The 23,386-nt window shown below is 39.8% G+C and overlaps 1 protein-coding gene across 1 annotated transcript in view; it reads right to left on the reverse strand.

Moving 5' to 3' along the window:
• The window catches only part of GNAI3 (G protein subunit alpha i3), a 39,126-nt gene that overhangs the window by 3,911 nt on the left and 11,829 nt on the right, over positions 1-23,386 (reverse strand). The window contains exons 2-7 of the mRNA XM_039251085.1: positions 14,782-14,824; positions 14,528-14,669; positions 8,780-8,937; positions 6,473-6,601; positions 3,181-3,310; positions 2,624-2,777 (exon numbers count right to left, since the gene is read on the reverse strand). Of these exons, the coding sequence (XP_039107016.1) occupies positions 2,624-2,777; positions 3,181-3,310; positions 6,473-6,601; positions 8,780-8,937; positions 14,528-14,669; positions 14,782-14,824 (756 nt within the window). The remainder of the gene's footprint in view (positions 1-2,623; positions 2,778-3,180; positions 3,311-6,472; positions 6,602-8,779; positions 8,938-14,527; positions 14,670-14,781; positions 14,825-23,386) is intronic.

Below are 23,386 nucleotides of genomic sequence, written 5' to 3' on the forward strand. Positions count from 1 at the left end.
ACCAGCAGCCAATCATGACAGAACTCTGGGAGTACCTTTGACTCTTTCTGCTTCCTTCCCCTAGCTACACTCTTTCACTTGATTACAGAGGGCACCTACAGTGTCTGCTCAGCTAAAAAAAGTTCTCCTTCCTTGAAAATACCAAATTCTGACCTAAAGGTTATAGTGATGCAGCCATGGCATTCATGTTTGTGTCTCTGACCTTGACTGGGCTAAGTATTTTTACCTGACTTAATGTTGGCCAAAATCTCTCTCCTAGGAATTTGAACCTGGGGCCAATCATTATCAGTTTAGCCTGGTCTTTTAAAAAAAAACATTTTTTTTAAAGATTTTATTTCTAAGTAATCTCACAACGTGGGGTCAAACTTACAACCCTGAGATCAAAAGTCACCTACTCTACGTACTGAGCCAGCCGCATGCCCCAGCCTCATCTTTTAAATGCAGGAGAGAAGGGCGCCTGGGTAGTCCAGTTGGTTAAGTGCCCAACTCCTAAAATTGGCTCAGGTCATGATCTGGTGGTGGTGGTGGGATCAATACCTTCCTGGTATTCCCTCTCTCTTTCTGTCTCCCTCCCTCAAAACAAATAAACATATGTACATGCCTAAATACAGGAGAAGGACCAGGACAAGGCCATCTTATATCACATAAACGGAGTCGCACAGAAAGCTGGTAAGCAGAGAAGAAAGAAGATACACAGAAGCAGAGAAGAGACGGGGAAGAAAGTGCTTCCAGGATCTCTAATACTTTCCTCTTTCCTAGTTCTAAATGGTATTCTTAAGATATGTCTGCATTCCTGCCCTTGGCTTCTATGATGATATATCCCTGTATCTTCACCTAAAGATTTTACTTGCATCCTAAGGGACTCCTTACTATTTCAACTCCCCTACTATCTATCTTTTTTTTTTTAATGTTTTATTTATTTCTGAGCGAGAGAGAGAGACAGCGTGAGCAGAGGAGGGTCAGAGAGAGAGGGAGATACAGAATCTGAAGCAGGCTCCAGGCTCTGAGCCAGCTGTCAGCACAGAGGCCGACACGGGGCTTGAACCCACGAACTGAAGTCAGACACTTAACCAACTGAGCCACCCAGGCGCCCCACCTCCTATCTATCTTTATTGCCGTTTATTGTATCTTTCTCTTTCTTAAGTATTTTTTACACTTTACTCTTTTTAAATTAAAAAAAAATGTAATGTTTATTTACTTTTGAGAGAGAGAAAGAAAGGAGGGGAGGAGCAGAGAGAGAAGGAGCAACAGAATCCAAAGCAGGCTCCAGCCTCTGAGCTATTAGTAGCACAGAGCCCAATGAGGGGTTCGAACCCACGAATCAAAAGATCATGACCTGAGCCGAAGTCAGATGCTTAACCAACTGAGCCACCTAGGCTCTCCTGTATCACCTTTCTAAAGCACAGTTTCTCTGGGGTGCCTGGGTGGCTCAGTCAGTTAAGCGTCTGACTTTGGCTCAGGTCATAATCTCGTGGTTCGTGGGTTCGATCCCTGTGTCAGGGTTCGATTCCTGTGTCGGGCTCTGTGCTGACAGCTCAGAGCCTGGAGCCTGCTTCGGATTCTGTGTCTCCCTCTCTCTCTCTGCTCCTCCCCTGCTTGCACTCTCTCTCTCTCTAAATAAACATTTAAAAAACTTTAAAATATAAATAAAGCACAGTTTCTTTTACATCATGTACCTGAATCAAAACCCTTCAACAGGTTGCCCCTATCTCGTATGAAATACAAAGCACTCCATACTCCATCCCATCACTCCAACAACTCCCTCTCACCACTTTAAGCTCTGGCGATACCAAATGCCTTCTAGGTTTCAAAATGTACTGTGTCTTTTTTTTTTTTTTTTTTTTTAAACCTCCATATTTTCCTATAGGCTAGTCCTTCTTCCTAAAATGCTTTTATTCCTCAGTCTACCTGGTGATTTCTAATTCATCCTCTCATCTCACTCCAAGTGTCATGTCCTCCAGAAAAAGAGAACACTGAACCCACAGCGGTACCCACTTCTGTTAATGAACATTTCATACTACAGTGAAATTCTTTATGTGTGTCCCTCTCCCTACAACTACTGTGTCTTGAGTGCAGTACTGTATCTTATCCTTGTATTTTTTTAACATACTTACACCAAATTTTGATTTTTATCTTTCTCTATTTTCCTCAGAAAGTGAGAAAGACAGAAATGTAAAATAAACACAGTAAAATCAATTATGTCGGGAACAGCACTTTAGACTTAACTGGTCTTAATCATATGCTTAATGTTTTGTTTTTAAATTTTTTCATAGTTTATTTATTTTTGAGACAGAGAGAGACAGAGCATGAACAGGGGAGGGTCAGAGAGAGCGGGAGACACAGAATCTGAAACAGACTCCAGGCTCTGAGCTGGCTGTCAGCATAGAGCCCGATGCGGGGCTCGAACCCACAAACTGCGAGATCATGACCTGAGCCGAAGCCGGACACTCAACCGACTGAGCCACCCAGGCGCCCCTCACATGCTTAACGTTAATACCACGGCCAGTGAGCACTCTCCGTAAGGTCACACACGCACTGTTAAAATAAAAGGCAGGTAGAGGAGTGCCACCAAAGCGCTGACCTAAGACGTGTACCTCCAGCAAAACCGTTCATGACCCCTTACCTGTGTATTCTGGATAACAGATAGTTAATGGACTCCTCTTTATTTTTTCCTCAAAAAGGTCTTTCTTGTTGAGGAAGAGAATGATTGAAGTGTCCGTAAACCACTTGTTGTTACAAATGCTGTCAAACAGCTTCATGCTTTCATGCATTCGGTTCTGAGGGGGCGGAAAAAGGACGTCAGTAGCAGCAAGTAAAAGTGGATTAACTGTTAATGAAAAAACGGACCAACAAGGTTTAAAAGCACTGAATGGCATCCGTGGAGATAAACCAAAAGCTGGTAACTCAAAAGCTAAATCAGTTCTCATTTTTATAATTCTTGGAGGCTGGGAGGTGGGAAGAAAGAAGACTGACAACCATGAGGACCTAATCCTGCGCACATTCTCAGTGCGCTGTTATATCACTTAAGAATAGAGCATGGATTCTAAACTCACTGACAAGGAAAAAAATTAAGGAATCAAGTTTTGGCTCAATGAGCAAATCGATGCACTGAATCTTCCTAAGTTATTTGCCATTTCGTGGCTGCATGAGACAGGCTTTTTACCAGAAGATCCAACATACCATCTCCTCATCCTCAGCCAGAACAAGGTCATAATCACTGAGGGCCACACAGAAGATAATTGCTGTCACTCCCTCAAAACAGTGAATCCACTTTTTCCGTTCTGATCTCTGGCCACCTACATCAAACATCCTGAAGTGAAGGGAGAGAAAGCACAAATTCAGGAAGGTCACAAACACACCTCTCCCCAAACTGAAATGGTTAGGGAACCTCCCACTATTGTGTGTTGAAACCCCCATTTAGAATAGAAAAACAAGCAGCAGATAAAATGTAGTCAAACTCATAATCTGTAGTCAAAAGAAAAAAGGATAATGTGAGCAAATAAAATCTAGGAATAATCAAAATTCTCATTGTAGGTAACTAGCTGAGCCTCCTCTCCATCAAAGCTTGTATCAGATGAAATTATATTTCAAAAATCAGCAGAATAAGCACTGAAACGGATCAAAGGAAGAAGAGGAAAAAGACAGGAAAAATGAAGAGCTGAATAATACAACTTATGGTAACAGCAAGAATAACTCATATTTGCCATTTACCACAATGCCAGACACAATCCTACACATCTTTCGTACACTGACTCATTTGACTCTCACAACACTCCTGTAAGGACTATTATTATCTCCAGTGCACAGATATGTTAAGTAATTTGCCCAAGGGCACACTGCTAACAAATGGGGACTGAGGCTCTGAACCCAGGCACTCTAACTCCAGCACCCCAGCTCTTACGCACAATACCACTCTACGTCTCAAACTGGTTTACCTCTTTAGTTCAAGTGAACAATGAAACAACAGAAATCTTCAACTTGCACTCTGCCCCCAAAAAGTTTGTTTTCCTTACTTTAAAAAAAAAGGGGGCTTCCTTTTTTTTTTTTATTTATTTTATTTTATTTTATTTTTTATTTTTTTTACAAATAATTTATTGTCAAATTAGTTTCCACATAACACTCAGTGCTCATCCCCAAAGTGCCCTCCTCCATGTAAGGGCTTCCTTTTTTAAAGCTGAGGTTTAGTTGAGATATATTTTACTTATTTTAAGGAAAAAATATTTCAGAGATTAGTTTTGGAAAAGGTAAATTGTATTTCAGGGTAGGACTCAATATCTAAAAACCAAACTTAGCCAGTATTTCCGAACTCTCAGTCTCATCTGAAGCTAACTCAGCTGTTGACAAACTTTATGTTCCACCACAAATGACTTTTAGTCCCTCACTCCCTTACTAACATCCTGGCTCAACTGCTGTACTTCTGTCAACAGTGTCCTCGTCCCCTCCTATGGTAAGACGAACACCTGCAGTGCTTCGTCTGTTAGCCGGTACCAGCGCCCAAGGAGGGACGCAGGGAGGCTCAGTGGGTCAAGATAGACGGTGGTGATTAGGGCTCTATTTCCAAAGAATTTTTCCCGAGAAACTGAGAGAAGTAAGATATCACTGAGTAATTTCTCAATATACGTTTGAAAGAGAAGAGTGATATTATCTCCTCATGACTCAGCCTTTTCTTTCGGTTGATTTAACAACTTTTTTTTTTCAGCCTTTGGTCATGACACTTGGAATGATGCAATCACAAGCTGGCTTTGATACAGGGTCATATTACAGGTTTGAGGAAAGCAGACATCATATATGTCACCATAAAAGTCTCTCAAGGGGAGACACACACTGGGACACCAATAATTTCAGTTTACCCCTTCATTTTTTTCTACAAAGTCCATGAAACTGGTAGAATACTAAGATGTCCCCAAGGTGGGCTTTTAGCACATATTAACATTTACAATATAATTGACTAACAGATGAACATTTTATAAACATTACCTCATAACTGAGAGGCAAGTAAGCAATTACACAATGCCTTGCATATAGTAGATGCTCAATAAATATTTGAATGAATGGATAGTGGTTTTGCCTAGAGAGAAGAGGAAAAGGAAGAAGTGATAGTACTTCATAACAATATATCTACATGTCAACAATTAAGTGGGTACGGCACCTTAACTAGATCTGGCTACTCATCCTGACATAAAATTATAGACGAACAGGATTTATCCAAAAAGATCAATCCACAACATCAACAAGAATGTTTCCCGCACTAAATAGAGTTCACCACGTTTAATTATAAATGGATTGCTAATCTTACTGTACACAAAAGACATCTCATTGTTATGGTTTCCCGGGTGATAAATCAGATAAACTCATCAGTGCTAGAGACAAGCATCGCTCCTATTCTACAAATATTCAGTTGAACTGCTATTTTGTTGCACCATGTTTCAAACTTGTTTTGGTTTATTAAGATTTCAAGACCTCCACTGGTATCTAGTAATACCTAAACTCTGTGTGGATTTGTGAAATCTACAAAGCAAATGTTTTCAGAGAAAAGCAAACTGAGAAGCTCCAAGATAGGAGTTACATTTGCGTGTGACAGTGGTGAGTATCAGTCCACTACATACAAGCATCATGAGGCAACAGGGAAGAACGTCATATACTGAAGGGGAGAAGCTCACTCCCAATCTCAAAGGTCACAAAAGCAGAAAGTTGAAACCAAAAAGACAATTCTAGTATTTACAAAAGACTATTAACGCACAGATAAGCTAGAGCCTGTTTTAGAATGACTAATGCGAATTAGAAAGTCCCTTGTATTCATGTTCTAGAATTTTCTCTTTATAAAACAACCACTTTTTCTGTGTTGTCATACTTCCCCCAAATCCCTCTTTCCCCAGGTCGAGTTTCCATTCTACACTACATTAAGAACTCGGCTGTGTGCGATACTGTGCACAAAGCAGTCCAGGGGCCACGACAGCATAAGCTCCATTCCATCAAACTTAAAGGGAAATGCACTCCGGTTAGGAAGGGCTGACAGGTGAGTAAAGCATTTCTATTTTAATATCAAAATGGCAGAACACAGCCATACAACTAAACCAAAAAACAAGTCTTCTAGCTTTAGTATTGTTGTTACCTTTCTAAACAACAAACATTCAATACCTGTTTTGTTGATTCCAACAAAAAAGCAGCTGGAAAAAATAAAATTAAAATAAAATAAACTGATAACCACGTGATTACGTTTACTGATATTTACATTTTAATCTTGAATGTAAATTCCTCCAAACGGACAACAACATTTGATGCTATCTGGACAAAGAAGAAAGGTCTGGGCCCCCAATCAGGTAAAATATTCAAATACTGGCTGATAAACAGGATGGTAGGTTTTTACACCAAAGAATACTGCCTAGAGAAATTGTACCCTGATTAAGAGATATTAACTAAAGGAAAGATACCTGTCTCTGGCACATCCAGCAGAGGCTAGTTACGGACTTACTTGAAGTAAAGGTCTTTGAAGGTGAAATGCGTTTCCACAATGCCCGTGGTCTTCACTCTTGTTCGCAGGACATCTTGCTGTGTCGGAATGTAGTTGGTTTGGGATATTCTATCCAGGTCGTTTAGGTAACTAAATAAAAACACATTTACTTTTACCAACCACGTGCACAGCAAGTCACCAGACTAAACTATAAACTAGTTCCTTACCACAAGTGGATTCTGAACTTGTCACTAAAGTGGCAGAATGAAATCAGACCTGCCATATCACAGAAAGGATGACAAAAAATGTGAACCCAGCATAAAACAATTAAAGTAGGTTCTATATATACCACACAAAAGTGATTTTAATTCTATCAAAACTAAACTGTGAAGGCCAATTAAAAACAAATCTGGAGATGTTATTCTTATTAAAGATTCCCGAAATTTAACACTAAATACTGAATCAACTGTACATTGCACAGCACATAAAACAAACCAAAACAAAAGCCCTCAGACATTTACAGTTAATGGGCCACTTGTAGGCTCTGACACTTGATAGGGCATTAGAGAATTGGTGTCTACATTACTAAAACTAAAATGAGAACTACGTTCAATAAGAATATTTCCTGTTTTCATTCATGAAACAGAAAACTGGTGGTTTTCTTAAAAATCTGAGTCCAAAAACAAATTGTAAGTATTCAGCAAAATAATTAGAAGACTGCTTCAAAGCTAAATTAAAATTTTCAGGGTTTCTAAAGATTTTTTGGATAGGGGCGCCCGGGTGGCTCAGCTGGTTAAGCACAGGACTTGAGCTCAGGTCAGGATCTCACACATGGCTCGTGAGTTTGAGCCCCGAGTCAGGCTTGCTGCTGTCAGTGCAAAGCCTAGAGCTTGCTTTAATTCTCTCTCTCTCTCTCTCTCCTTCTTCCCCACTTGCACGCTGTATCTCTCTCTCTCTCTCAAATAAAAATAAACATTAAAAAAAAATGTTTTTAATTTTTTGGCTAGAAAGCCAAAGAACAGGTGGTACCAATATAAGTGAATTATTAACAAGCTTCTATAAAACTAATTAATGTTAGGAATTAGTCAAGCTTCAACCAAAATTCAGGGGGGGAAAAACTCTATAAATCACATGTTCTCTGATATAGTTAGAGGATTCAAAGCTTAATGAAGTATGATAAGAAAAAAGTAATAATTACAATCTAGCTTTCATGACTACTGGAAGAATTACTGAAAATACAAATATCTGCAACTAAAAAATATTAAAAGATCCTTGTTTCTAAAGTTAAGATTCATTTAAAGAATAACTAAATTTTTCGGGGCGTCTGGGTAGCTCAGTCAGTTAAGCATCCAACTTCGGCTCAGGTCATAATCTCACAGTTCATGAGTTTGAACCGTGTGTTGGGCTCTGTGCTGACAGCTCAAAGCCTGGAGCCTGCTTCGGATTCTGTGTCTCCCTCTCTCTCTGCCCCTCCCTCACTCATACTCTCTCACTCTCTCAAAAATAAATAAACATTAAAAATTTTTAATTTAACTTCCTTCTATAACTAGAATGAAGAATAGAAAAACAGATTGTTGGATAAAATACCTTAATGGTCTGAAGTACCTTCAATTAGTATAGAAATGCATACAGGTACCAAGAACTCACCAGGCCCCCAAAAAGCACATTAAAAAAAATACATTCTGAATATAGGTCTTATAAATAAACATATTATAAAAGAAGCAAAACAGGATACCATGTAATAGCCTAGCACAAGTATTAATTACAAATTCTCCAAAATGATGTAAAATCTAAGAGAATTTCCTTGACAAATAGATGCTTTGACTTCCTTCCAAGACTCAACATTCTCTTTCTGTACAAAGTCTACTACTGTGATCTGGCAAAAGATTTGTAAGTGGTGACTAGTACCAGAGAAATCCATAGTGCAGCCCAGCCACAGAGTTGGGTGCATAAAAGGGGATATCATAACTCTTAATTTCCCTCACTAGCTGGCAAAGTCCTTATGCGGAGGGAACTTACTGCGCTGGAAGAGATCCTGGATCCAGCTGCAAAAGATTTCTCTCTTATTTCACTTACTTATTATAAACTACCACAGAGCTTCTTTTCTTCGTGCCAATTCTCCCATTTACATTTCAAGAGGAAGCATTTTTCTCCAAGTCATACAAAATGACCACGGGCTATATAACCCTAAACTGAAACCATCTTTACAAGGGATACTACAGACTTCTAACAAGCATCTGTTACTTACATGTTTCATTAAGGACAGTGAACTTTCTTATGGTCACCAAATTATTTTCTGTTATAGTTTCTCAAGGAAAAATTACTTACTATGAAGCAGAATCATTAAGCTGATACTCCCTGGATCTGCTGAAGCAAGCTTGCACCCCACCATCCCGCCATAACCGTTTAATCACTCCTGCTAGTTCTGGAGTCATGACTCCTTCTTCAGCACTGCCAGCCAACACAAATAACTGCCGGGCATCGTCCTGGCAAAGCAATTAAGCAAAAAGACAAATTTGAATCTACATTTCTTAAAGACTTGACAGGAGTTCTTTAAAACACACACACACACACACACAGCTGCCTGGGTGGCTCAGCGGTTAAGCATCTGACTTCAGCTCAAGTCATGATCTCATGATCTGTAAGTTCAAGCCCCACATCAGGCTCTCAGCTGTCAGCACAGAGCCCTCTTCGGACCCTCTCTCTCCCTCTGTCTGCCCCTTACCAGCTTGCTCACTCTCAAAAATAAACATTAACACACACACACACACACACACACACACACACACAGTATGTTACATTATTTTAAGAGAAGTATGTAAGAGACCTTTCCAGGGGCGCCTGGGTGGCTCAGTCAGTTAAGTGTCCGACTTCGACTCAGGTCATGATCTCACGGTTCGTGGGTTCGAGCCCCGCATCGGGCTCTGTGCTGATAGCAGGCGCAGAGCCAAGAGCCTGCTTCAGATTCTGTGTCTCCTCCCTCTCTCTCTGAGCCCCCCTGCTCACCCTGTCTCTCTCTCTCTCAGAAATAAATTAAAAAAAAAAACATTAAAATTTTTTTTTTTTTTTTTAAATAAAGAGACCTTTCCAGGCAGGGCAGTCTGAGAGAATTTACAATGAAGTCATTCCCCCTCTTTACTCCATTACAGTTAGAAGTACAGAGCTAAGGGGGCACCTGGGTGGCTTAGTCGGTTAAGCGTCCGACTTTCACTTAGGTCATGATCTCGCGGTTCGTGGGTTCGAGCCCCGCGTCGGGCTCTGTGCTGACTGCCAGCTCAGAGCCTGGAGCCTGTTTCAGTCTGTGACTCCCTCTCTCTCTGACCCTTCCCTGCTCACGCTGTCTCTCTCTCTCTCTCCTAGAAATAAATAAAAACATTTAAAAAAAAAAAAAAAAGTAGTACAGAGCTAAGTTGGGGCGCCTGGGTGGTTTAGTCGGTTAAGCGTCCGACTTTCGCTTAGGTCATGATCTCGCGGTTCGTGGGTTCGAGCCCCGCGTCGGGCTCTGTGCTGACTGCCAGCTCAGAGCCTGGAGCCTATTTCAGAGTCTGTCACTCCCTCTCTCTGACCCTCCCCTACTCACGCTGTCTCTCTCTCTCCTAGAAATAAATAAAAATATTAAAAAAAAAAAAAAAAGAAGTACAGAGCTAAGCTGAGGAATTATTTCAGTCCCCCTACCATATACCACCATGCCCTGAAAAGATCTGTTCTGACTGCCCTACAAATCACCCTGGTTACTCGTGATTTTTGACAGAAAAAAAAGGTCTGTGAGATGAGCACATAGAACATATTCCCATTCTGTTAAAGGAAGCCTAGAATAAAAATAGAAATGAATAAACTAGCACGTAAGAGATAAAGTCTAAACGTATCAGAGCAAGTAAAACATTCACTGCGTTTGAGGAAAAAGTGTTCTCTTCTTCCCCCTTCAACTCAGACAGAAGAACAGGAAGAAGAGGAAATTAAGATATATACGAAGCCTGGCACCCCAGTGGGGGAAATAAATCCCTCAGAAAAAAACTCAGTTGCTAGATTCCCCAAGGAATAATAATCCTCTAAATAAGAGAAAGAGAAAAAAAAAAAAGCAAGAGGAAAAGAAAGTTACAAAGAGATTTGATCCAAACTCATGAGTCAAAGATAGAGCTTTATAAGTAGTTACAGTTTTTAAACCTAAAACATGTGAACTGTAGATAGGACAGAAAAGGGATGTAAGAGCTCTGATTGTTTTTGCTTTATTCTACCCACGCTTACTTGTCAGAAGTTTAAAAATAAACCAGGTCTCAATCTTTAAAAAAAATATATTAAAAAAAAGAACTTGTGGAGTGCCTGGCTGGCTCCATCAGTAGACCATGCAATTCTTGATCTCGGAGTTGTGAGTTCAAGCCCCACATTGGGTGTAGAGATTACTTAAGAAAAAAAATAAAATCTTAAATAAATAAACAAACCCAGGTGTCATGGGATGCTCTCCCCACATCAAATCTCACACTTATATTCCTCAGGAGACTTCCAAATAACTATTAAAATGCAGATACTAAAAAACACATATACTGGGTAAAGAAAAAAATAAAAGGAGAAGAGGAGTCATCAATTGTACATACAATTGTATTGTAAGTAGTCATTATGAAAATAAACTGGCAAGCAAAAAGCATTTCAGAACACAGGTGAAATCACAGCCATGAACTACTAAGACCTCTCTGTGTTCCCAAAACTCATGCACCCACTATGCAAAACAAAACAAAACTAAGCATGCCAAATTCAGGGTCTTCAGCCTTAAAACCTTTTGCCAAGTAATAGTCCTCCTTTATAATATGCTTTCCTACATTCTCTCAAGTAACTGTTTAGGCCCAACCCTAAGAAGCTTCACCTAACATTGTATGTTCCTCTCTTCTCTTTTCAAACATAAAAACTTTTTTTTTTTTTGGTTTATTGATTTATTTTTGAGAGAGGGAGAGTGAAAGAGCAGGGGAGGGGCAGAGAGAGAGGGAGAAAGAGAATCCCAAGCAGGCTCTGTGCTATCAGATAAATAAAGGTACCTCCTTTATTTAAAATTTTTATCTTTGGGGCGCCTGGGTGGCTCAGTCAGTTAAGCGTCCGACTCTTGATTTCCACTCAGGTCATGGTCTCATGGTTCATGACTTCAAGCCCCACGAGCCTGCTTGGGATTCTCTCCCCTTCTCTGTCTCTCTCTGTCTCTCTCTCTCCCTGTCCCTCCCCTGCTTGTGCTCTTTCTCAAAATAAATAAACTTAGAAAAAAATTTTAATAAAGGAACAAATGACTGAGGAAATCTGAAAAAGTACACAGATTAGCAAACATACACAATACTGAGCATGTCCTTCTACATATATATAGTATGGTGCTTTATTTAACATGTAAAGACTTTATAATCTATTCTGAAACTTGAAGTATACTCATGCAGGTATTCAAAACCATCAATAAGCATTACTTTTTTAAAATACCACAATTCTAACTTTAGAAACGTTATTAAAAGAGAGAGAGAGAAAGAGAGCTATAGCTACATATTTTTGCTGTCCTGACTGTGAACACTGCTTTAAAAGGAAACACTTTCTCCTTACCACTTAATCTCTTCTACTGACCTACTCTGGCTTCCCCACAACAAACCCTCTTTACAGGCCTTTAAGGAGACCTCTCCTGGGGCGCCTGGGTGGCTTAGTCGGTTGGGCGTCCAACTTTGGTTCAGGTCATGATCTCACAGCTCATGAGTTTGAGCCCAGCATCAGGTTCTCTGCTGTCAGTGCGTAGCCCACTCTGGTTCCTGTCTCCCCCTCTCTCTGCCCCTCCCTAACTCATGCTTTCTATCTTAAAAAATTTTTTTTAAATAAAAATTAAAAAAAATTGTTTAAAAAGGAGGCCTCTCTTTACAATGAACCTTCTATCTCCACCCTTAAACAGATACGAAAGCAACCGACCCGTCATCCAGCTCTATTCTTGTCCATTCACTCTCTAACCAACCATAAGAAATGGACAACGATAAGTGAGGAATTATAAATATAAACCCTTACATATGGAGGAAAAAAGAGAAAATTCAAAAAATCAGGTAGGGCTGTACATTAAGATGGGTGGATGCTGGAAAGCTAGGTGACTCAGAAGGCCTAACAGGAATGAAGATGTTGACTACATCTGGTGACACAGGAGTGTTAGGACCCAAAGATTAATGACACAGATCTGACAAAGGAAAGAAATGAAAGGAAGTCATTTAAACTATGGTCTGAATATCTGTGTCCCTCCAAAATTTCTTAATGCCCAATGTCATAGAATTAGGAGTTGGGGCCTTTGGGAGATACTTTGTTTGATCAAGAGGGTGGAGGCCCCACGAACAGGATCAGTGTCCTTATAAAAGGGATGCCAAAGAGCTCCCTTCTCCTTCTACGATGTGAGGACACAGTGAAAAGTCTGCAACTGAGGAGGGCCCTCGCCCAACCACGCTGCCACTCTGATCTCAGACCTCCAGCCTCCAGAAGTGTGTGCGATAAATGTCTGCTGTTTTTAAGCTACTAGTCTATGGTATTTTGTTACAGCAGCACAACAGGACCAAGACAGAAAATGTCAACTGTATCTGGTGACAAAGAAGTGTGAGGACCCAAACATTAATACAACTCATTTGATAATGGGAAGAAAAGAAAGGAGGAAGGATGACTAAGAGATATAAAGGACAAATGGTGATAGATAAAGGAAGAAATAAAGAGAGGAAGTAAATAACTGAGACGGAGTAAAAGCCAACAAAGAAAGGGAAGGGACTAAATACAGTAGTACTGACAAGTCACCAGATACAGCAAACACAACAGAGACATAGAGCTGGGTGACAGGAAAATGAGAAAAGGGGGGAATAAAAAAAGAACACCGGAGAGAGCTGGGGGGAAGAGGAAAGAAAGTAAAAGGAAAGAAAAGCAGGAGGTAGAGAAGGGATGAAAAGATGTTAAGACAAAAATGCTTCATGTACTCTTGCATTTGCTATCATGCTCTCCCTCTCAGAGGTTTAGAGAAATAAAGGCTTTAATTTTTGTGATATGGCACCTTCTCACAAGAACATAAAAGTCATGCCTCACATGATTTCCTCATCCCCTCTTTTGCTACTCTTCTCTCCAATCATTTAACAACCTTTTCCCTGGCTCCTCTTCCCTTATTCCATTTCTAAGATTCCTACTCAAATACCACCCTATTATAACCATCCCTTTGCAATTTTTCCCATCAATGATTTCCCCACTTATTTACTGCATATTAATTTGGATTAAGAACTTATTGATAAGCTGAGAGCAGGTAAGCGTTCTTAAGCTACTTCACAGACACACGGCTTCATCTTTCCAGGCAGAGCCTCCTTTTATTGTCCACAGCGCTTAAGAATGACACTCTGAACAAAGTCGATGAGTCCCTTAGGTCTAGGAAATCATTCTATACATTACAAGCTTTCTCTTAGACTATAGCTGGAGATATAAAAGATCTCCTACTTTCATTTTGGCCCTTTCCTTACTGCATCAAACATCCTAACTAACAAGAATTACATGGTACACTAAGTATTAGAGTTAATCAACATAATTTTTCAATATCTGACATGTGCAATTATTATCCTAGGACCTCGTATAATCCAATTCTACAGGCTGTAGTACGATGTAGCACAGGGATATAGTACTATTGAATACCTAAAAATTGCCCCTAAAATTTTGACTTCGTGTTTATGTCCCTATCAAGTTTATTTTGGGAGACTGATTTTGTCTTTTATCTCTATCCCTCAGAAGGCAGAGGTACCTCTTTTAGATTATTTCAATTTACTAGCATTTACTACTATAAATTAAAAGTAAACAGTGCTATAAAAGAAGCAAATGAATAAGAGAGTTATCACAGAAACCTATTCAGTATATCCACAGAATCGTATTTTCTTAACTCTTCTTTGTGGTGGTAATCTATGATCTCTGAAAGCAGGTTGCTAACACTTCTCGAAAGAGCACATATCACTTTGCTACATCTAATCTTGCTGCTTAAATTCATTTCCCTAAAACATGAAGCGAATTTTGTCTAACTGCACCTACTCAAAAGGAGCAAGTGAAGAGGAAACGAGAAACACTTACTGCTCTGGCAGCTTCCCCAAAGTCAATCTTTAGCCGTCCCATGGCTCTTATGATTGCAATGATGGATTGTATGGTATTGCTGTAGACGACTACTTTATATTGTTTACATTCTTCCTCTGAATAGCCATCCTCATGAATGATTCTTTAAAAAGAAAACCACAGATCATTAACACAGACATAAAATAAAAAGATACTACAGACTTCCATGCATTATTATGAAGTGTAGTTTTACAAAAGGCCATGTTCCAACTTACTTCATCTGTTTCACGATTGTGCTTTTACCAGATTCTCCAGCACCTGAAAGAAAAGAAAACCAGACTTTAAATTAAACTGTAATTGAACACAAAGTATGAAATCAACATGAGTGATAATTCTAGACTAATGGAAACCACAGGTCCTAGAGAAAACTCAGGTGAGGCTTTCTATCAAGAAAAACTACTAAACTGGGGTGCCTGGGTGGCTCAGTCAGTTAAGCGTCCAACTTCCACTCAGGTCATGATCTCCTGGCTTCTGGGTTTGAACCCCATGTCAGGCTCTATTAGAGCTAACAGCTTGGAGCCTAGAGCCTGCTTCAGATTCTGTGTCTCCCCCCTCCCCCATTTGTGCTCTGTCTCTCTCTCTCTCAAAATAAACATTAAAAAAAAACCCTACTAAACTTTCCTTTTAGAGTTTTTTACTTTTTTAGCATAACTCAGCAACCAAATATAATTCACTGAACGTAATCTCAGGACCTACTTGATATCATTTGTGTAAAGCAGGCATGCTCAAGGAGATATGGCAACATAAACACCTCTAGGAACTCATCCTCTAAGGGAAACATCATGATATAGAAAATGAACACAGGTAAACATGAAATGATTCATTTTTGGTCTATCACTTTCATTAATTCCTCTGTCAACATCCATGGATCTGAGGAATGTTCCAAGAGCAATACTCTCAGCCATGTGACTAGACTTCAAAATAGAAGCAGAGGAGTTGCCACCACTTTTTTCACTGTATGTACTCTCAAAACCACATTTCCCTCGTCTGCCAGCTGGAATCACTTTAATGATCACCAAAGTCAGATGAGTCCTCTGAATTTGATATTTCACCTGGATTTCCCTAGTCAATTAATTCTCCCCCCTTCCAAGATGCCTATATCATACCACCTCTTGTCTCTCTCGAACCTTATACCTTACAACTCCTTCCCACTTCTGACTCTCTGCTAATCATCTTTCCTCTCTTTTCTTGGAAAAAGTAAAGCACTCAAGAAACTAGCTCATAACCAAATCCACCAATCTATCTGTACCCCTACTAATATTCACCTTCATCAGTGGATGAATGGTCTCTGCTAATGCCCTAAACCACCTGATTTTACCTACTGACATCTTGGCTACTGCAATTATCCCATGTTACGCACATGAGAAGTTTTCTCTTCCCACGGGGACACTCTCATCAGTACTATCTTCCATTTTAAATCAACACACACCCCCACACCAGCCTTTCCTTGACTCTGCATATATTCCTCTAACTACTACTCCATTTACTCTCTTCCTGAGTTGTCTATACTCATGTCCTCCAATTCTCTCCTTAAGCCACCCCAACCAGATGCTCATATCCACCACGCTACTGAAACCCCTTCTCATGGTCTCTAACAGCTTCCATTTTAACAAACCCAATGGTCAATTCTAGGTCCTCATCTTACTCAACCTCTTGAGCAGAATTTGTCCAATGACAACTTCTCCCCTTGAAATAGTTTCTTCACCAGGCAGGCTTCCAGACCCTATACCCTCCTGGTTTGACCACTACCCCACTCCTCAGTCTTCTGCCTCAGGTCTCTGGATTCGAAAGTTGTATCGTTTCAGCACTCCTTCCTTGGGCCTTTTTCTCTACTTACATTCATTCTTTAGGTCATCTCATCTAATCCCCTGGTCTTAAACACCATTTGTAAACTGACAGTAATAGTTAATATCTAGTGTGTACAGCGTGCAGGGCACTGCTCTAAGCACTTTGCTTTTATTAATTCATTTAATCCTCACAATAACCCAGTAAGGCAGACACTTATTTTTTATAGATGAGGTGAATGAAGCAGAGAGATGCCAAGTTAACTTGTCAACAATTGAAGCCAGTAAGTAGCAAAGCTGAAATCTGTATTGACACAATTTGGCTCCAGTTGTTGGATACTGCTTCTATGATAATGATTTCCAAATTTATACCTCTAACCTTGGTTCCAGAGTCATACATCTAAACCACCTACCTGATAAATCTCATTACATTTTGAATAGGCATTTCAAACTTACAATGCCCCAAACTGAGTTCCTGTTTTTTACCCTTACCCCCAAACAAACTCTACTCCACCCTGTTCTCATCTTAGTCAATACCAGCACTCACCCAGCTGCTCAGGGCACATGTAACTAATGGTAGGTCACATATAACTAATATACAGATGGAATGTGGGTGCCAGTACCAACATGTATACCAAATATTAGTAAAGCTGAATTTTTGAAAAATAAATAGGGGCGCCTGGGTGGCTTAGTCGGTTAAGCGTCCGACTTTTGCTTAGGTCATGATCTCGCGGTTCGTGGGTTCAGGCCCCGTGTCGGGCTCTGTGCTGACTGCCAGCTCAGAGCCTGGAGCCTGTTTCAGTCTGTGACTCCCTCTCTCTCTCTGACCCTCCCCTGTTCACGCTGTCTCTCTCTCTCCTAGGAATAAATAAAACATTAAAAATAAATAAATAAATATAAATATAGTTGTAACAGTTTCTTCCTGTATCATGAGCACCTTGGAAACCACAAACCTGGATCACTGCAAAAGGTTCCTAGATAGTCCATTGCTTGAGACCTTGCCTTTCCTATGGTCAGTTTTCCACTCAGTAGCTGGAATGAACTGTCAATATGTAAATCAAATTAGGTCACAAATCTGCCCCAAAACTCCTATGGTCTCCAATTACAGCTGACCCTTTAATAACACAGGTTTGGACTACACAGGTCCATTTACACACAAATATTTTTTGATAAATGCAATACAATACTGTAATATTTTAATAATATTTTCTTGGGGCACCTGGGTGGCTCAGTCGGTTAAGTGTCTGACTTCAGCTCAGGTCACGATCTCACAGCTTGTGGGTTCAAGCCCTGCGTCGGGTCCTGTGCTGACAGTAGGCTCAGAGCCTGGTGCCTGCTTCAGATTCTGTGTCTCCTCCCTCTCTCTGACCCTCTCCTGCTCACGCTGTCTCTCTCTCTCTCAGAAATAAATAAAAATATTTAAAAAATTAATAATATTTTCTTTTCTCTAGTTCATTTTATTGTAAGAATACAGCATATAAGACATATAACATACAAAATGTGTTATTTGTTATTGGTAAGACTTTCAGTCAACAGTAGGCTATTAGGGAGTGCCTGGGTGGCTTGGTCGATTGAGTATGGGACTCTTGGTTTTGGCTCAGCTCATGATCTCATGGTGAGTTCAAGTCCCACATCGGGCTCTGTGCTGACAGTGCAGAGCCTGCTTGGGATTCTCTGTTTCCCTCTCTCTCTATCCCACCCCTGCTGTTGCCCTCTCGCAAAAGAAATTAATTAATTTTAAAAAATAGTAGGCTATTAGTAGTTAAGTTTTAGGGGAGTCAAAAAGTTATACACCGTTTTCCAGGAGGCAGGGTGGCATGGGGGTATTGGTACCCCTATGCCATGTTATTCAAGGGTCAACTATACACTCAAAATAAAATCTATGGGCAGGGGCACCTGGGTGGCTCAGTCGGTTGAGCGTCTGACTCTTGGTTTCAGCTGAGGTCATGATCTCACAGTTTTGTGAGTTCAAGCACCACATCAGGCTCCAGACTGGCACTGCAGAGCCTGCTTGGGATTCTCTCTCTCTGTGCCTCCCCAACTCCCACTGTCTCTGTCTCTCTAAATAAACAAACAAATAAATGACTTTAATATTAAAAATCCAAGGGCAATAAGGTGAAACATGCTCTGGTCCCTGCCTACCACTCTACCCTCAATTCCTATCATTCTCCACTTTGTTCTCTCTGCTCTTGTCAGACCAGCTTTCTTGCTTTTCTTCCAACATACCAAACTGCTCCTCAATGAGCTAGATCCTGACTCATGCTCTCTGCCATTTACTATTCCCTCTGCCTGGAAGGTTTCTGCAAGAGTTTCTTCTTCACTGAGAACAGCCTTCTCTGACTAATCTATCTAAATAGTCCCCACCCCATCATACTCTCTCTCCTTACTCTAAGTAGTATTTTTTCAGAGCACTTATTTATCACTTCTTCACATCACTAAACTATAAACCCCATGAAGGTTTAGTCATCTCTGTATTCCCAGGGCCTAGTACTGGGCATGACATAAATTGGCTAGGGAAATAAATATTGTTGGCCAGACAAATTACTAATGCTTAATAACATGATCCTTTACTAAATATTTCTCAACTCTATCAACCAAAACTGTTAGATAAAACAAATTTCAAATAACTTGAAAATTCCAGGAATCTACATTTTTACAAACTCAAAAAGGGCAGTTCTGTCTGACTTTATCTCTGCTCTTATCATCTAACCGATAATTAGGGGTAGCACTAAATAGAACACATAAAGGACTTTTTAATGACATTGTTAAAAGAAAGTGCTTTCTCCCATGGATGTTTAAAAAAAAAATCCTGGGGCACCTGGGTGGCTCAGTCAGTTAAGCATCCAACTCTTATTTTGGCTCAGGTCATGATCTCATGGTCTTGGGAGTTCGAATTCTCGTAGAAGAGCTTGGGATTCTCCCTCTCCCTGTCCCTCCCTTGCCTGCACTCTCTCTTTCTCTCTCAAAATAAATAAATGGACTTAAAAAATTAAAAATTAAAAAAAAAAGTTATTCAATTCTAGGGAAGAGAATACAAAAGCATACCAGCTATATTTTAAATACTAGTTTAAAACACAGAATTCCCAGATGATCCCACATTAGCACAGCTAGTAAATTAACGAGGAAAAATAGAAATTAATGAAGTCATGTGCACACTTTTTTCACATATTGAAAATTGGATTTCTATCCTTTATGTTGGACTGAATGAAATAATCAATGAACAATCAATATCTCATCTAAGTTCCACCCTATGAAGGTGATGATTTTATTTATCTTTTAAAGTTTTATTTTATTATTGAGAGAGACAGAGACAGCATGAGTGGGGGAAGGACAGAGAGAGAAAGGAGAGAAGAGAGAATCCCAAGCAGATTCTGTACTGCCAGCACAGAGCCCAATGGGGACTTGAACTCAGGAGCCCTGAGACCATGGCCTGAGCTGAAACAAAGAGACACTTAACTGACCGAGCCACCCAGGCGCCCCTGAAAGTGATGATTTTTAAAAAGTATGTTACCCTGCTTCTCTCATGTTTCCAAGGTTCCCTGATAAACTGTCAGTTTGTCCTTCTCTTTATTATCACACTACATATTTTCACCCAAGCTTTTACGAGGCATCCAGTTCCACCTCTTCAAGGCACCTATTACTGACCACGGAAACTAAACAGAAGATGTATTTTATTGGGTGTTTCAGGGCATTTTGTGCAAAGAATGAATTACTTTACACCAAAAGTCTTAGACCCATTCAGCTTCTAGATCAGCAAGAAAAGTGCCACCAGCTTACCTTTCTTCCAAGTACGAAATCTAAGAATCATCTGGAACACACTCACTCTCTCCTCTCCTTACATCAAGCTGTAACAAAATCTCTCTTCTTATGCATTCCTCAAATTAATCCTTTCTGCTCCTCACAAGGCTGATCCTGACAGTAAGCCTACTGTATATTACTGCTGAAATTTCTCAAACTTCCAGCTCAGAGCCTCTCTTTCTTATCATTTCCAAATGGCACTAATAACTCTCTAAATTCTTCTAACATGTTCTATAGCCCTTTCTTATTAGGTCTGAACTCTTAATTTTTACCTCAATCCTCTTGTGCTCCACTGCTTTGGTAGTAAGTTTCCTCTCTAATAAGATCGTGCTCTGAGGCCTTCCCAAAACTGCTTCCCATGTCTCATCTCCTTCCCCCAATATGCAATGTGTAATGTTTGGAACTTCCCTTATTTACATTTTTTTTAAAACCTATCTTCTTTTAAAATTCATCACAAATTTGGAGCACCTGGGTGGCTCAGCCGGTTAAGCATTTCAATTCGGCTCAGGTCACGATCTCATGGTTCATGAGTTCAAGCCCTGGTTCTCTACTGTCAGCACTGAGCCCACTTCAGATCCTCTGTCCTCCTCTCATTCTCTCTCTGTCTTTCAAAATAAATAAACTTGAAAAAATTCACAAATTTAAGGAGATATCCATTTTCCCATCTTCATCCTACCAGAGTAATAATATTAAAGAAACAAAAAATGGAACAGATACAAAGGAACTGCAAAGATACAACCTATAGCTTGCAGAAGGAGGAAGTGAAGAAGACTCTGTAGGCAGGAGGGATGGAAATGGTCAGGGGATAGGATACAGAGGGGAGAAAAGTCTGAAAAGCCCTAGAGACAGGAGGGAATGGAATCATTTCAACTTAGAAGGCTCATCCTTAAAACAACATATATCTAAAGGACATCTCCTACAAAGAGGAAGAAAGGATGAGGGAGGAAGCTATGGAGATTTTCCCAAGGAAAAAAGGGGAGAAAAGGAGCCAAATTAGATGGTCTTATTCACAATAAAAGGAAGGCAATCTGCAGAGGATAAAGAGGCAGAATTAATCTAGAAAATCTTCTTATAAGCAATTAAACAGAAAAAGGTCAGATGAAAAACAATTCACCAGTATATACTCTACAGTAAAATCATTATATTTACCTAAATACAAGCTACATTTCTTTTTTAAGGAGCTCCTGCAGACAAGACACCATCACATGTTCCCCCTATTTCTTCCCACAGCATATATTACATTATGGGTATGAAAAATGAGAGAGGGTGACTGTCTTTGCAAAACTTTTTAAAGGCCAGTGAACTGCTAATGTAAGTAAATAATTGTCATGAATAAATACATTCAACTTACATATGCACTGATTTAAAAAACTTAACCTTAGGGCGCCTGGGCAGCTCAGTTGGTTGGGTGTCCAACTCCGGCTCAGGTCATGATCTCACAGTTCGTGGGTTCGGGCCCCGCTGCATTGGGCTCTGCGCTGGCAGCACAGGACCTACTTGGGATATATTCTCTCTCTCTCTCTCTCTCTCTCTCTCTCCCCCCTTCCCCAACTCTTGATCTCTCTCAAAATAAATAAACTTAAAAAAATTTTTTAAAGAAATTAACCCTAAAAGATGGCTGATATTCAAAAAACATGGTCACCCAATGCCTTCTCTTTTTTCTCTTTCATTTTGATTAAAAGAAAACTTAAAGCCAGTCCAAGGAAGGTACAGAAGTGTATTACACTCTTTTATACTTCTGTGCCTTCAGGGACAATGAATTTCCTAATCTGTAAAACAAAGGTCAATAGGAGATTGAACATACATCAACATACAGTTGATTCAAAATCCCAGCAGAAATAGTATAACTACTTAACAGCTATTTCACAATAATAAAACCCCAGATGGAGTCTGGATTCACACACTAAAACCACAACTTAGAACTGAAATGCCACAGCACACTATGTCAAAGCATTAATCATTTTCTCCACCCTACCAAAAGGAACAAAAACACTCTCTTCTTTAAATATATTTTCAGCCCCTAGATACTCCTAACTACCTCTTCTCCCACACTTCTCACCCATCTGCACTTCTTGCATCTATTCCTTGAATGTTCCTCAAAGGTCTTTGTACCACTATCATGGGTACTAGTGGTAATTCCAGTGGCAACTGAAACATCTCTTTTTCCTTTTAAATACTTGTTTCTGTGGAGAAATCTTGAGCTTCTAGAAGTTCAGCCTTTTAAGTAGGGTGTGGCTCCCTTTCTAGAGGTCTGCATAGCTAAGTCCCAATATGGCATATTTTTAGACAACCCTCTAGCCAGTGCTAGACCAAGATACTCTTCTTGGTCTTTCTACAACCCACACATGCCCTCCCCTCCACCCGTTATCAGACACATGGGAGCATATGACTAGATCATGTACAGATAGCCTTCCTCCCACGGGGGGCTAAAAGCTTGATCAACAAATCTACTTGATTTTTCTAACTTCACTTAAATAGATTTTTTTTTTTTTTTTTTGGTCAATGATACCATGTAGTAATAAATTCAGTGGAAGAATAGATTTTAATCCTAGCTCTACAATAACTAGCTGTATGACCTTGGGCAAGTCACCTAACTTCACAATGTCTGTCTGTCTCCTTATATACAAAATGTGAAGTGCTTTGGCCTAGATTGCACTCTAACATTCTATGACTACAACTATTATAATGCTAAAAGCAGATTAAAATTCTAGTTCTGGCACACAGACTTCAAATCAAACTGCAGATCCACATCTTCCTATTAACCCAATCATTCAAAATAGCTGCCATAATGCAGTGATCACCATGGTCTCCAATCACCCACTCCTGATCACGACTGGACAAAGAGTAGAAAGAATTAAAGAGTGCAGCAATGGAAGGAAAGAAGAGTTATCTAGTAGCCAACCTTCTATATTCGTGCTTGAGGGTATTCTATAATTACATAGTCTCGAGCTAACAGAATACTCAAGTTAGATAGCTATTCCTTAAAAAACAAAACAAACAAAATATGAGTACCTCTAACTAAAGATCACAGCAGCACAGTCGATGCTATTTCCAATAATAAACTTATCTATTGCTCCCACTGATTTCTTTTTATTGACAGGCATGAGTAACTAACAAAGTGAAAATTCAGATTAAGGCTAAAAATGACATTTCATTCAAAATGTTTTTGAAAGTACCATACTTAATGGAAAAACCAGTTGCTCCCGAATCAGTAAAAGAAAAGGTTAGCAGAATTACA

Source organism: Hyaena hyaena, unplaced genomic scaffold (assembly GCF_003009895.1).
Source record: "Hyaena hyaena isolate Hyena2069 unplaced genomic scaffold, ASM300989v1 scaffold_390, whole genome shotgun sequence".
Lineage (NCBI taxonomy): Eukaryota > Metazoa > Chordata > Mammalia > Carnivora > Hyaenidae > Hyaena > Hyaena hyaena.